At 41.7% G+C, this 12470-nt stretch overlaps 1 protein-coding gene across 1 annotated transcript in view; it reads left to right on the forward strand.

The window, feature by feature from the left end:
- Window positions 1–12470, forward strand: part of musk (muscle, skeletal, receptor tyrosine kinase) — a 183997-nt gene that overhangs the window by 24004 nt on the left and 147523 nt on the right. The window contains exons 4-5 of the mRNA XM_048525285.2: window positions 2025–2152; window positions 3177–3321. Coding sequence (XP_048381242.1) covers window positions 2025–2152; window positions 3177–3321 — 273 coding nt within the window. The remainder of the gene's footprint in view (window positions 1–2024; window positions 2153–3176; window positions 3322–12470) is intronic.

Genomic DNA, 12470 nt, shown 5'->3' on the forward strand with positions numbered 1-12470 from the left:
TTCTGAATCGGAGGCAAGACTGCTAGCCAGTGGTCACAGTAATAGGAAACTGCAACGTGTACCAGATATAAACTCATTTTTTTTCCTAAAGATATGCTTCAATAATTATTCCAACTAGATATTTTTAAGGTCTGAAAGGGTTAATGTTCACATTACATTGGCTCTACCCATGCTGCAGATGTCACCGAGTCTGTGGATGGAGACCAGGAGTTCTCCTGTAGATCTCAGAGGGAACAGTATATCTCTACCATCTCCATAAGATCCATGTTGTACATGACCGACTATGGTTGCACTTGTTGCTATCATGTAATAAACTTCCTTGTTGATTCCTCTGTGAGCCATCAATAGATAACCTCAATACAAGGAGGACTGGTGACAGCAGATTCCTTTAAGTGACCCTTACCCAGTACCATGTACTGGCCGAGATGGCAAATACCATTCAGTACCAGGGTGGTCATCGGGGAAAGTTACACAATCTGCCCTTCCCATCTTCATGGTCTTGCTGCTCTACCACACAACATCATTAAATGTGAGGCTTAGCAATAAAATCTCACTCACCAAAACAACACTCGAGACAGCCACTTGTAGTTAACCCAGGCTCTTGCTCGTTTGCTTCTTCTTGCTCTCACATTTTGCGATGATTTGATTTTGGGAAGGCAGCATCCAGGATATTAGGGCTTGCTGTAAATTCTGGTGATGCCAGTGCTTGGATGAAATAGAGTTAAAAATGAGCTAGAAAGTGAATGTGTTTGAATGCTTGATTCATTGAACAGTCATCTCTAATATTTGATCAGAGGTTTATTTGAAAAATCTTAATTTTTTAAAAAATTAATTGTGTTTTGTTAAAATAACAGCAGACAAGTTAAATATTCACAAAATAGTTGAGTAAAAGTTGGTCTATGATGATCTAGTTGGTTCCAGATATTATAGATGGTTGAAAACTATGAGTTCAGGAGTAAGCAAGGAATTCTATTCATCCCATATGCAGGTGTGACTCTCAGTCGAAATGGCATTGCAAGGCTTCTACGTTTGAATGAGTTGTCAAGTTTCAGTATCTGACTTTACACACAAAAACGGTGAATTGGGAAAATAGAGAAAGCTGTCTGGCACAAATCCTCAGAAAGACTCCAAAGTTACAGTTAAAGTGGAGCAAAAGTTAGATGAACAAGTTTGTCATAAAATAAAATAAAGGGAAGAAAAGGTGGCCATTCAGCCCATCATCTATGTACTAGTTCTCTGGAAGTTCTTCCAATTAAGCCTATTCTTAGTGCTTTATCCCCATACGTCCAAAAGATCTCCTTTTCAATTATAAGTACAATTCTATTTTGAAATATGATATTGAATCTGTCTCCATCACTTTTCCAGGTAGTACATTCCAGATTAGAAATGTACAAAATCATTTCGCTCATGACATTTTCCAATCATTGTATTTCTACATTTGAGTACCAATTCTACTGTGAGTGCAAACAGTTTTACCCTTTCAACTCGATCAAGCTTGTTATAATTCAAATACCTTTACTAAATCTCCTGCTAAGCTTTCCTGCACTAGAACAACCCCAACTTCTCCAGTCCTTCGAGCTCCACCAATTCTTGAAAATACCCTTCCCAAAGCTGCTGAAAAAGTTTTTTTTCCACAAAGCTACATGTATGGTGTTTTGGTTTCACTGGTGTGATAGCTGCCAAAGTTCCAGTGGGCTGCTCTCTCTCTGGAGTGATGAGTTTAGCCTAAGAGTCAACACATATCAGATTAGGAAAGAGAGTAAGAAGATGGGACGTTCATGGTAACCTCAGTTCATGGGGGATTGAACCTATACTCCTGATATTACTCTGCATTACAAACCAACCATCCAGTCAACTGAGCTAACAGATCCCCTTCACTGAGGTATGGAGGTGGTGAAATTATTTAGGTTTTAATTTAGATCAACAAATATATCGATCTATATCAACCAATACATCAAACATTTCTAACAATTTTGTAGTAATATTGCTCAAATTTCAATTTGTTTACTTTTTAATCCCCTCAGAACCAAAGATCACTCGACCACCTACTGACGTCAGAGTGCTGCTAGGATCAAAGGTTGTGTTACCTTGTAGTACAATGGGCAACCCAAAGCCAGCCATTTCATGGATCAAAGATGAAACTGCACTCAAAGTAAGCAAATAAATGTCCCTCATAAACTGAACAAGTTACTGCAAGGAATGCATTTTCTGCCATTGACTCAGGATTGACGGACAAAAGTCTAGCTGAAGGGTTGTCTTGATCAGAATCATTCATGCACTGTTCCTGTGTTACTATTCCATTTTATATGCTGTCTGATAACTCCCAAAATTGGAAAAATACAGTGACAATTTGAATTAAGTCATAGTTGGGATCTGGATCAACTTCAGTTGGGAAGTAATTTTCCAGCTCACCATTTAAAACATTTGTTACTTAAATAGCACATTTTATGACAGGTGCATTGCAGCAGTTGTACTATTGTTGTGTGGTCATTGTTATAATACAGGAAAAGTGGCAGCCATTCTTTGCACAATGACAGGAAAATAGCAATAATCAGATCATTTCTTTTTTAATGACATTTATTGAGAGATAATTACTGGCTTGGATACCATGTGAACTCACCAAGGCTGCTCCAATAGCCCTTTCAAATGTATGACCACACCCAACTGGAAGGACAAGGACAAGAAATACTTGGGATCACTACCAGCAGCAGATTGCCTCCAGGCCACTCACCATCATGACCTGGAACTATGTCACCGTTCCTTCACTGTCAATGGTTTTAAGTCCTCAAACTCCCTTCTTGACAAAACCGTGGGCATCCCTACATCACAAGAACTGCAGTGGTTCAAGGAGGCACCACCACCTTCTCCCAGGTAATTAGGGATGGGCAATAAATGCTGACCTAGCCAGTGATGTCCGCATCCCATGAATGAAAAATACACTTTGTGATATGCTTTGAAATAATGCCATTAGACCAGTCAAGACAGCAGCCAGGGCCTTTGTTAAACAACTAAGGTGAGAGATGACACCCATGACAATAAGGTGTTCCCTCAGCAATGTACTGGGAATACTGACTTCCCACTTAACTACAGTAAGCCTCCAAATCATTGATTTTAAACTTCCAATAAAATTGTGCTTTGCAGAGCCAAACTAATAATGAAATGTATTCTGCTCATAGAAAGATCGTCCTCGAACCTCTGTCCTTGAGTCTGGGAACTTAAGAATTCGCAGTGTTCAAATTGAAGATGCAGGACAATATCGTTGTCTGGCAAGGAACAGTCTGGGCCTGGAGTATTCCAGATCAGTAACTTTGGAAGTTCAGGGTAAGACAGGTACTAAAGTTTTGAATAACTGGACTTTGAGGAAGAAGTAGCCATACGGATATATTCAATAGAATACGGATATATTCAATACCATTCTGACTAACCTACAAATGGAATTGATAGCATTCTGCAAAAATCATCTATTCATGATTATATAAGAAATATGACTATCTTCTGTTTTAATGAAGATGTCAAACTTCTTGAAATATATGCACTAATTCTTTGGTTAAACTGGATGGTCAAAGGAATTTTGATGCTTTTGATATTCACATGGTTCAAGTTCATTTCAACTCAAATAAGCCTAGATAATTAGTTCACAAACACACAGCTAATTACACTGAGGATAGAAGTTGTATCACAAATCAAAGACATTAACATATTGACAAGATGGTTTAAATGGTCAACATTCGACCTTGGGAAAGAGAAAGCCAGCTTTGCCTGAAGTAATGACTTAATATTAAATCCCATAAAGTGCTAACAAATAAAAGATAACAGGTTTAGCACAGGCTTTAAAGCCTGAATCATCTGATTGGACTTTCTCAAACAATCAAATCCGTCTGCAAAGTGATAAGCAATAAGGCCGTCACATCAAAAATTTCCAGATCAACACAGTGTTCTTTTCTGCTAGTGTGATTATTTTATTTGCATGTCAAATTATCTTCCGACACTTATTTGCTTTTCTCCCTCATTGTGCAGATTTTAATATGACAAATGCAACTGAGAGAGGTATTTTGCCAATTAAGATTGATGCATGTGTGCCGTGAGTGGTGCTACTAATACAGTGAGAACAACTTATTGAGAGGCTTCTTAATGGATGTTCATCTTTTCACTCAAAGTTACTTCGCTCCTCTATGGAAATATAGCCGAAAGAACTGGATGAAAGAGGCATTTTTCTCATTACTTAGGCTCCTCTCAATAAGAGGTTTCTGCTGAAGGTTGCTACAGCTTTTATAAATTGAAGGCACAGTGATAGGGTTCCTATCTCAGAGCTAGAGCTCTGTGTTCAACTCCCACTCCATGACGTTATGGCCAATGAGGGTGCATTAATTATATGGTTGAGAAGCTCGAGTTTCCACCTGTAAATGCTATCAAAACACCTCAATGACAGGTGGTACAAGCAGGAGAGATTCCTAGAGCTTGGAGATAATCACTAACTACAGTTCTGGTACACAACAAGCATGGAAAAGTGCTTCTTGCCCAAATTGGACTCCTTGAGAGCACTGTCTTGCAGTTTCCGTAATCATTTGAGTTTGCTGTCCTTCGCTATATTGATGTGCAATTTGCAAGGGAGGCCATTAACAGTTCTGGAGTCTGAATAGCCTATGCATGCCCAGATTTATCTTGTTTGTATTCTTGCGTATTCATTGCAGGAAATACCTTTATTAGAGAAGTCCATGAGTTCCACCTGACAGCATTTTCTCCATCATCCACCAATGTGGTGTTTCTGAAAAAGTTTATAAGCACAAAATAACTGCTCTGGGCGTATATAAGATCCGGTCAAGCAGGGTAGGGATGTCCAAAACCACTTAATAGCTTAAGAATAATTACCTGACAACCCAAACTAAATATACAATTCACAGGACAGAGATACACTAATTGTTCTGTACATGTCTTCTTTAACCTATTTCATCCAATCTTATTGGGATGACTTTCTATTTCTTTCTCCTCATGAGTTTATCTAGTTCTCTTAAATACATCAATATCAATCACCTTGACCACTCCTAGTGGTAACAGCTACCACATTCTCACCATTCTCTGGATGATGAAGTTTCTTCTGAATTTCCTGTTGAATTTCGCAACATGTACTCTGAGACATCTCTGTGGCCCCAGCCGATTGGACCCCCACATAATTTTAAACAGCTTCATCAGGTCATCTGTCTGCCTCACGTTGACAGAGGAATACCACTCAGTAAAGCAATTTAGGGAAGACAGATGATTTTGTAATGACATGAAATATTTCATTGTTTCAATGACAAATTTAGGCAAAAGTCTTTAATGGATATTGAATTCCTTTCAAATAATGTCACATAAGCATGGTACATATTTCAATGCATTCTTAAAATTATCAGTGAAAAGAAAGCATTGAGGAAATGAATACACAAAGTTGCTGAATGTACTAATCTAGTGTGGAGCTGGAGGAACACAGGAGGCCAGGCAGCATCAGAGGAGGGGAAAATTGACGTTTCGGATCAGGACCCTTCTTTTGAAATGTCAACTTTCCTGCTCCTCTGATGCTGCCTGGCCTGCTGTGTTCCTCCAGCTCCATACTGTGTCATCTCTGACTCCAGCTACTGCAGTTCTTGCTACCTCTGAATGTACTAATCTGTTGCATTAAATCTTAGGTACCTAACCATATTTCAGTAAGTGGGTTGTATAGTCCATTAATCAGATGGCAACCTTGTTTTGGAAAGAATAAAAAATGATCAGAAAGATGCAGCATGTTGGAACCACAACACTCAGCATTATTGGTTCAAAGGAAGTAAAAGCAAAATATCGCAAATGCATAAAATATAAAATAAAAACAGAGAATGCTGGAGATAATCAGCAGGAATGGCAGCATCCCAGGAGAGAGAAAACTAAAGTTAACATTTTGAGTCCAACTTTGGAACTCAGTTCCAAAGAAGAGTCACACCAGGCTCGATGTTGCCAGACCTGTTGCATTTCTCCAGCATTTTCTGTTTTATTACAGAATCAAACGATGCAGCCTGAATTTCAGGAGACCCTTCTTCACATAAGCATTGATCAACGTGAGGCTAAGCTTCCCAATAGAAGCAAGTCAGAACCCGAAAAGCATTTCTTTTAAAAAAAATGGATTTTACAGTGGGGGAATATTAGGAATATGTCGGAAAGAGAAAATTAAGATAGGCCAAATGGCCTGTCTCATCTGTAATTATCCTGTGATTGAAGCTCCCATTAAAATAAACACTCTGTTATCATGTGCCATTTTTAATCTTGATATTGAACTGACCCTTCTTACTGACTGAGCCAGCTATACCTTCAGGTTCATGTTAAAATGACTAACAAGAATAACTCATAGTTCAAGTTCTCATTTTCCACTGGGGGTATTAACTCTCAGGCATCTCTCATAGATTCATTCCTGAATATTCTAAAACTTTTGAATGGACCTGTCAGATGGTAATTTTGATCTCTCTCTGCACCTTGTCAGTAACTGTAACACTGTATTCTGCACTCTTTTCTGTTACCCTGATACACTATCTTGAATGATCTGCCTGTATAATATGAAAATAACAACACTTTTCACTGTATCTTGGTACATGTGCCAACAATGAATCAAATTCAAACTCAAGCATTAATTCTGCTTCTTGTAATCATGGCCTGTTTGCAGCAGTTCTGATATTCCTGCTACATCTTAGTTCTCTAAAGCTGCAGCAACATCAATCTCTGGCAGCGTATTCAAAGAACAAGAACAAAGAAAATTACAGCACAGGAACAGGTCTGTCGGCCCTACAAGTCTGCACCAATCCAGATCCTCTATCTAAACCTGTTGCCTATTTTCCAAGGATCTGTATCCCTCTGCTCCATGCCCATTCATGTATCTGTTTAGATACATCTTAAATTCTGCTATCGCGCCCGCCTCCACTACCTTCGCTGCCAACAAGTTCCAGGCACCCACTACCCTCTGCGTAAAAAACTTTCCGCATGTATCTCCCTTAAACCTTTCCCCTCTCACCTTGAAGTCGTGACCCCTAGTAATTGAGCCCCCCACTCTGGGGAAAAAGCTTCTTGCTACCCACCCTCCTATTCCTCTCATAATTTTGTAGACCTCTATCAGGTCACCCCAAGCTCCATCTTTCTAATGTAAATAATCCTAATCTACTCAACCTCTCTTCATAGCTTATGCCCTCCATACCAGGCCACATCCTGGTGAACCTCTTCTGCACCCTCTCCAAAGCATCCACATCCTTTTGGTAATGCGGCGACCAGAAATGTATGCAGTATTCCAAATGTGGTCAAACCAAAGTCCTATACAACTGTAACATGACCTGCCAACTCTTGTACTCAATACCCCGTCTGATGAAGGGAAGCATGCTGTATGCCTTCTCGACCACTCTATCGACCTGCGTTGCCACCTTCAGGGCACATTGGACCTAGACACCAAGATCTCTTTGTGCATCAGTTTTCTCCAGGGCTTTTCCATTTACCACATAGTTCACTCTTGAATTGGATCTTCCAAAATGCATCACCTTGCATTTGCCTGGATTGAACTCCATCTGCCATTTCTCTGCCCAACTCTCCAATCTATCCATATTCTGATACATTCTCCAACAGTCCCCTTCACTATGTGCTACTGCACAAATATTAGTGTAATCTGCAAACTTGCTAATCAGACCATCTACACCTTCCTCCAGATCATTTATGTATATCACAAACAACAGTGGTCCCAACACGATCCCTGTGGAACACTACTGGCCACAGTTCTCCATTTTGAGAAACTCCCTTCTACTACAACTCTCTGTCTCCTGTTGCCCAGCCAGTTCTCTATTCATCTAGCTAGTATACCCTGGACCCCATGGGACTTCACTTTCTCCATCAGCCTACCATGGGGAAGCTTATCAAAACGTCTTACTGAAGTCCATATATATGACATCTACAGTCCTTCCCTCATCTATCAACTCTGTCACTTCCTTAAAGAATTCTATCAAGTTGGTAAGACATGACCTTCCCTGCACAAAACCATGCTGCCTATCACTAATAAACCCATTTTCTTCCAAATGTAAATAGATCCTATCCCTTAGTATCTTCTCCAGCAGCTTCCCCACCATTGACGTCAGGCTCACCAGTCTATAATTACCTGGAGTATCCTTGCTACCCTTCTTAAACACGGGCACAACACTAGCAATTCTCCAGTCCTCCAGGACCTCACCTGTGCTCAGGGATACTGCAAAGATACCTGCTAAGGCCCCAGCTATTTCCTCTCTCATGCCCCTCAATAACCTGGGATAGATTCCATCCGGGCCTGGGGACTTGTCCACTCTAATGCCTTTTAGAATACCCAACACTTCCCCCCTTCTTAGGCAGACTGGACCTAGAGTAATCAAACATCTATCCCTAACCTCAACATCTGTCATGCCCCTCTCCTCGATGAATACCGATGCAAAGTACTCATTAAGAATCTCACTCATTTTCTCTGACTCCTCGCATAACTTCCCTCCTTTGTCCTTGAGTGGGCCAACGCTTTCTCTACTTACTGTCTTGCTCCTTACATATGAATAAAAGGCTTTAGGATTTCCCTTTAACCTGTTTGCTAAAGATATTTCATGACCCCTTTTAGCCCTCTTAATTCCTCATTTCAGATTGGTCCTACTTTCCCAATATTCTTCCAAAGCTTCATCGGTCTTCAGTCGCCTAGACCTTATGTATGCTTCCTTTTTCCTCTTTGCTAGTCTCACAATTTCACCTGTCATCCATGGTTCCCTAATCATGCCCTTTCTATCCCTCATTTTCACAGGGACATGTCTGCCCTGCACTCAAAGCAACCTCTCTTTAAAAGCCTCCCACATATCAAATGTGGATTTATCCTCAAACAGCTGCTCCCAATCCACATTCCCCAGCTCCTGCTGAATTTTGCTATAGCTGGCCTTTCCCCAGTTCAGCACTCTTCCTTTGTCCATGAGTATTCTAAAACTTACGGAATTATGATCACTATTCCCAAAGTAATCCCCTACTGAAACTTCAACCACCAGGCTGGGCTCATTCCTCAACACCAGGTCCAGTATGGTGCCTTCCTGAGTTGGGCTATTTACATACTGCTCCATAAAACCCTCCTAGATGCTCCTTACAAATTCTGCTGCACCTAAACCCCTAACACTAAGTGAATCCCAGTCAATGTTGGGAAAATTAAAATCTCCCATCATCACCACCGTGTTGCTCCTACATTTTTCCATAATCCGTCTACATATTTGTACCTCTATCTCACGCTCGCTGTTGGGAGGCCTGTAGTACAGCCCCAATATTGTTACTGCACCCTTCCTATTTTTGAGCTCTGCCCATATTGCCTCACTGCTCAAGTCCTCCAAAGTGCCCTCCTTCAGCACAGCTGTGATATCCTCTTTGACCAGTAATGCAACTCCTCCATCCCTTTTACTTCTGTCTCTTTCCCACCTGAAGCATCTATATCCCAGGATATTTAGTTGCCAATCTTGCCCTTCCCTCAACCAAGTTTCAGTAATAGCAATAAAATCATACTGCCAGGTACTAATCCAAGCCCTAAGTTCATCTGCCTTACCTACTACATTTCTCTCATTAAACAAATGCATCTCAGACCTGTCCCTTTGCGTTCATCACCTGCTCTCTGCCTACTCTTTCCCTTAATCACACTGACTTAATTGTCTAGTTTCCTAGAGGATTTAATTACTACCTCCTTACTCTCCACTAACTTCCTTATTTGGTTCCCATCCCCCTGCCACATTAGTTTAAACCCTCCCCAACAGCGTCAGCAAAAGCACCCACTCGGATCTTGCTTCCAGTCCTGCCCAGGTGTAGACCATCCAATTTGTAACAGTCCCACGTCCCCCAGGACCGGTCCCAAAGTCCCAAAAATCTGAACCCCTCCCTCCTGCACCATCTGTCAAGACACTCATTCGTCCTGCCTATTCTTTCATTTCTACTCTGACTAGCACATGGCATTGGTAGCAATCCTGAGATTACTACCTCTGAGGTCCTACTTTTTAACTTGGCTCCTAACTTCCAAAATTCTGCTTGTAGGACCTAATGCCATTTATTACCGATATCATTGGTGTCTATATGCACCACGACAGCTGGCTGTTCACCCTCCCCCTCCAAAATGTTCTGTACTTGATCTGAGACACCCCTGACCCGTGCACCTGGGAGACAACATACCATTTGGGAGTCTTGTTTTCGACCACAGAACTGCCTATCTACTCCCCTTACAATGGAATTCCCTATGACTATCGCCCTTCCACTCTTTTTCCTGCCGTTGTCTAGCAGAGCCAGCCGCAGTGCCATGAACCTGGCTATTGCTGCCTTCCCCTGGTGAGCCATCTCCCCCAACAGTATCCAATACGGTATACCTGTCTTGGAGGGAGATGACACCTACACTGCCTTCCTGCGTTTTTTCTGCCTTTTGGTCACACATTCCCTTTCTCCCTCGGCGATCCTAATCTGCGGTGTGACCAATCTGCTGAACGCGCTATCTATGACTTCCTCAGCATCACGGATGCTCAGTAGTGAGTCCATCCACAGCTCCAGAGCCATCATGCGGTCTAACAAGAGCTGCAGCTGGACACACTTCCTGCATGTGTAGTGCTCAGCTGTGTCCCTGAGCTCCCACATTGAGCAAGAGGAGCAAAACATGGGTCTGGGATCAATTTTAACCCAACTGCGAAGCCTCTTCCAGGGATGCCTAACCTGAAGAAGTTACCCTCCTCCCTCCGGACCAACCTCAGGGAATCTCTCTCCCACTGCCCTCCATCTTCGGTCCGCCTCCCCCTCTCTCCCTATTTATTCCGGTTCCCTCTCCCCATTCCCCTCTGTGACGAAGGGTCTAGGCTTGAAACATCAGCTTTTGTGCTTGGCCTGCTGTGTTCATCCAGCTCCACACTTTGTTATCTGGGATCTCCTGCCATTTTTACTCTTAAGCTTAACTTAGTCCTACTGTAATATCAAATAATAGATAATTGAAATGAAAAAAATTTGTACCAAATCATTCTACTTATCAGCACATGATAAAAAAAAAGAAAAACACTCACCTTATCAACACACCAGAGGCTTCTTTTTTGGTCAGAGGAAGGCAGGTGGGAGACACTGCATGTGTACTGTCTCGGGTTTAGCCACTGCCCAAATATATCAGAGATAACAAGGTGTGGAGCTGGATGAACGCAGCAGGCCAAGCAGTTTTTTAGGAGCAGGAAAGTTGACGATTTGGGCCTAGACCCTTCATCAGAAAAGGGGCTAGGCCCAAAACGTTGGCATTCCTGCTCCTAAGATGCTGCTTGACCTGCTGTGTTCATCCAGCTCCAAACCTTGTTATCTTGGATTCTCCAACATCTGCAGTTCCCATTATCTCTGATACACTTTAAGTCCAAATATATCAGTTCACTCACCTTCTCAGAGCACATCCTCCCTCCGCACAATTCAACCGCTCCCACTCAGCTCCGCTATTCCCAAAGGTTTCACCATTGACAATTACAAAATCACCCTGTTAGTGTCTTGCTGCTCACATTTGCAACTGGGGAGGCATATGCCTCATGTTGGATAGCTGGTACAAGTGGAAGATATTATTTTCAAAGGAAATTGAAACAACAGACTCACTGCGAGGAACTTTAACCATGATACAGCTGTGGTTTGGGGTCAGACAGGGGTTAAAATTTTAATACCCTGAAACCAGAATCTGATTTACACTTAGTTATAAAGGAGGTGGTCCAGGATGTGTATCCAACCAACTATTTGTCTGCACATTCATCCCTGCTCCTCAGGCTTCATGTTTCCTATATCTTAGGCATCCGCACTTCCAGGGTGGTTAAAGCTGCACACTGCTTTAAAGGGCAATGTAGTGTAGTGTTAATGTTACCAAACTAGTCATCCAGATGCCCAAGCTAATGCTTTGAAAACATTGGTTCAAATCCTACCACAACCACTGGGGAATTTTAATTAATTATTAAATCTGGAACATAAAGCTAGAGTCAGTAATATTGACCAAAATAACAATCATCAGTTCTTGTGAAAATGCATCTGGTTCACTAAAGTCTTTCAGGGAGAGAAATCTGCCATCCTTATATAGTGTTGCCTGTATGTCACTCCAGACCCACAACTATGTGATTAACTCTAAACTAACCTCTGAAATGGCCAGCAAACTGTTCAATTCAAAGGTAATCAGGTTTGGGAAACTTGCCAGCAACATCTACATCCTATAAAAGAATAAAATTAAAATACTACTTTGGGTGGCACAGTGGCTCAGTGGTTAGAACTGCTGCCTCTCAGCAGTAAGGATCTGGGTTCAATTCCTGGCTTGGGTGACTGTGAAGTTTACATGTTCTCCTCGTGTCAGCATGGGTTCCTTCTGGGTGCTCTGGTTTCCTTCTAAAGTCCAAAGATGAGCAGGTTAGGTGGATTGGCCATGCTAAATTGCCCATAGTGTCCAGGGATGTGCTGATTAGATGGGGTTTCCA

Source organism: Stegostoma tigrinum, chromosome 3 (genome assembly GCF_030684315.1).
Source record: "Stegostoma tigrinum isolate sSteTig4 chromosome 3, sSteTig4.hap1, whole genome shotgun sequence".
In the NCBI taxonomy this organism is placed as follows: Eukaryota; Metazoa; Chordata; class Chondrichthyes; order Orectolobiformes; family Stegostomatidae; genus Stegostoma; species Stegostoma tigrinum.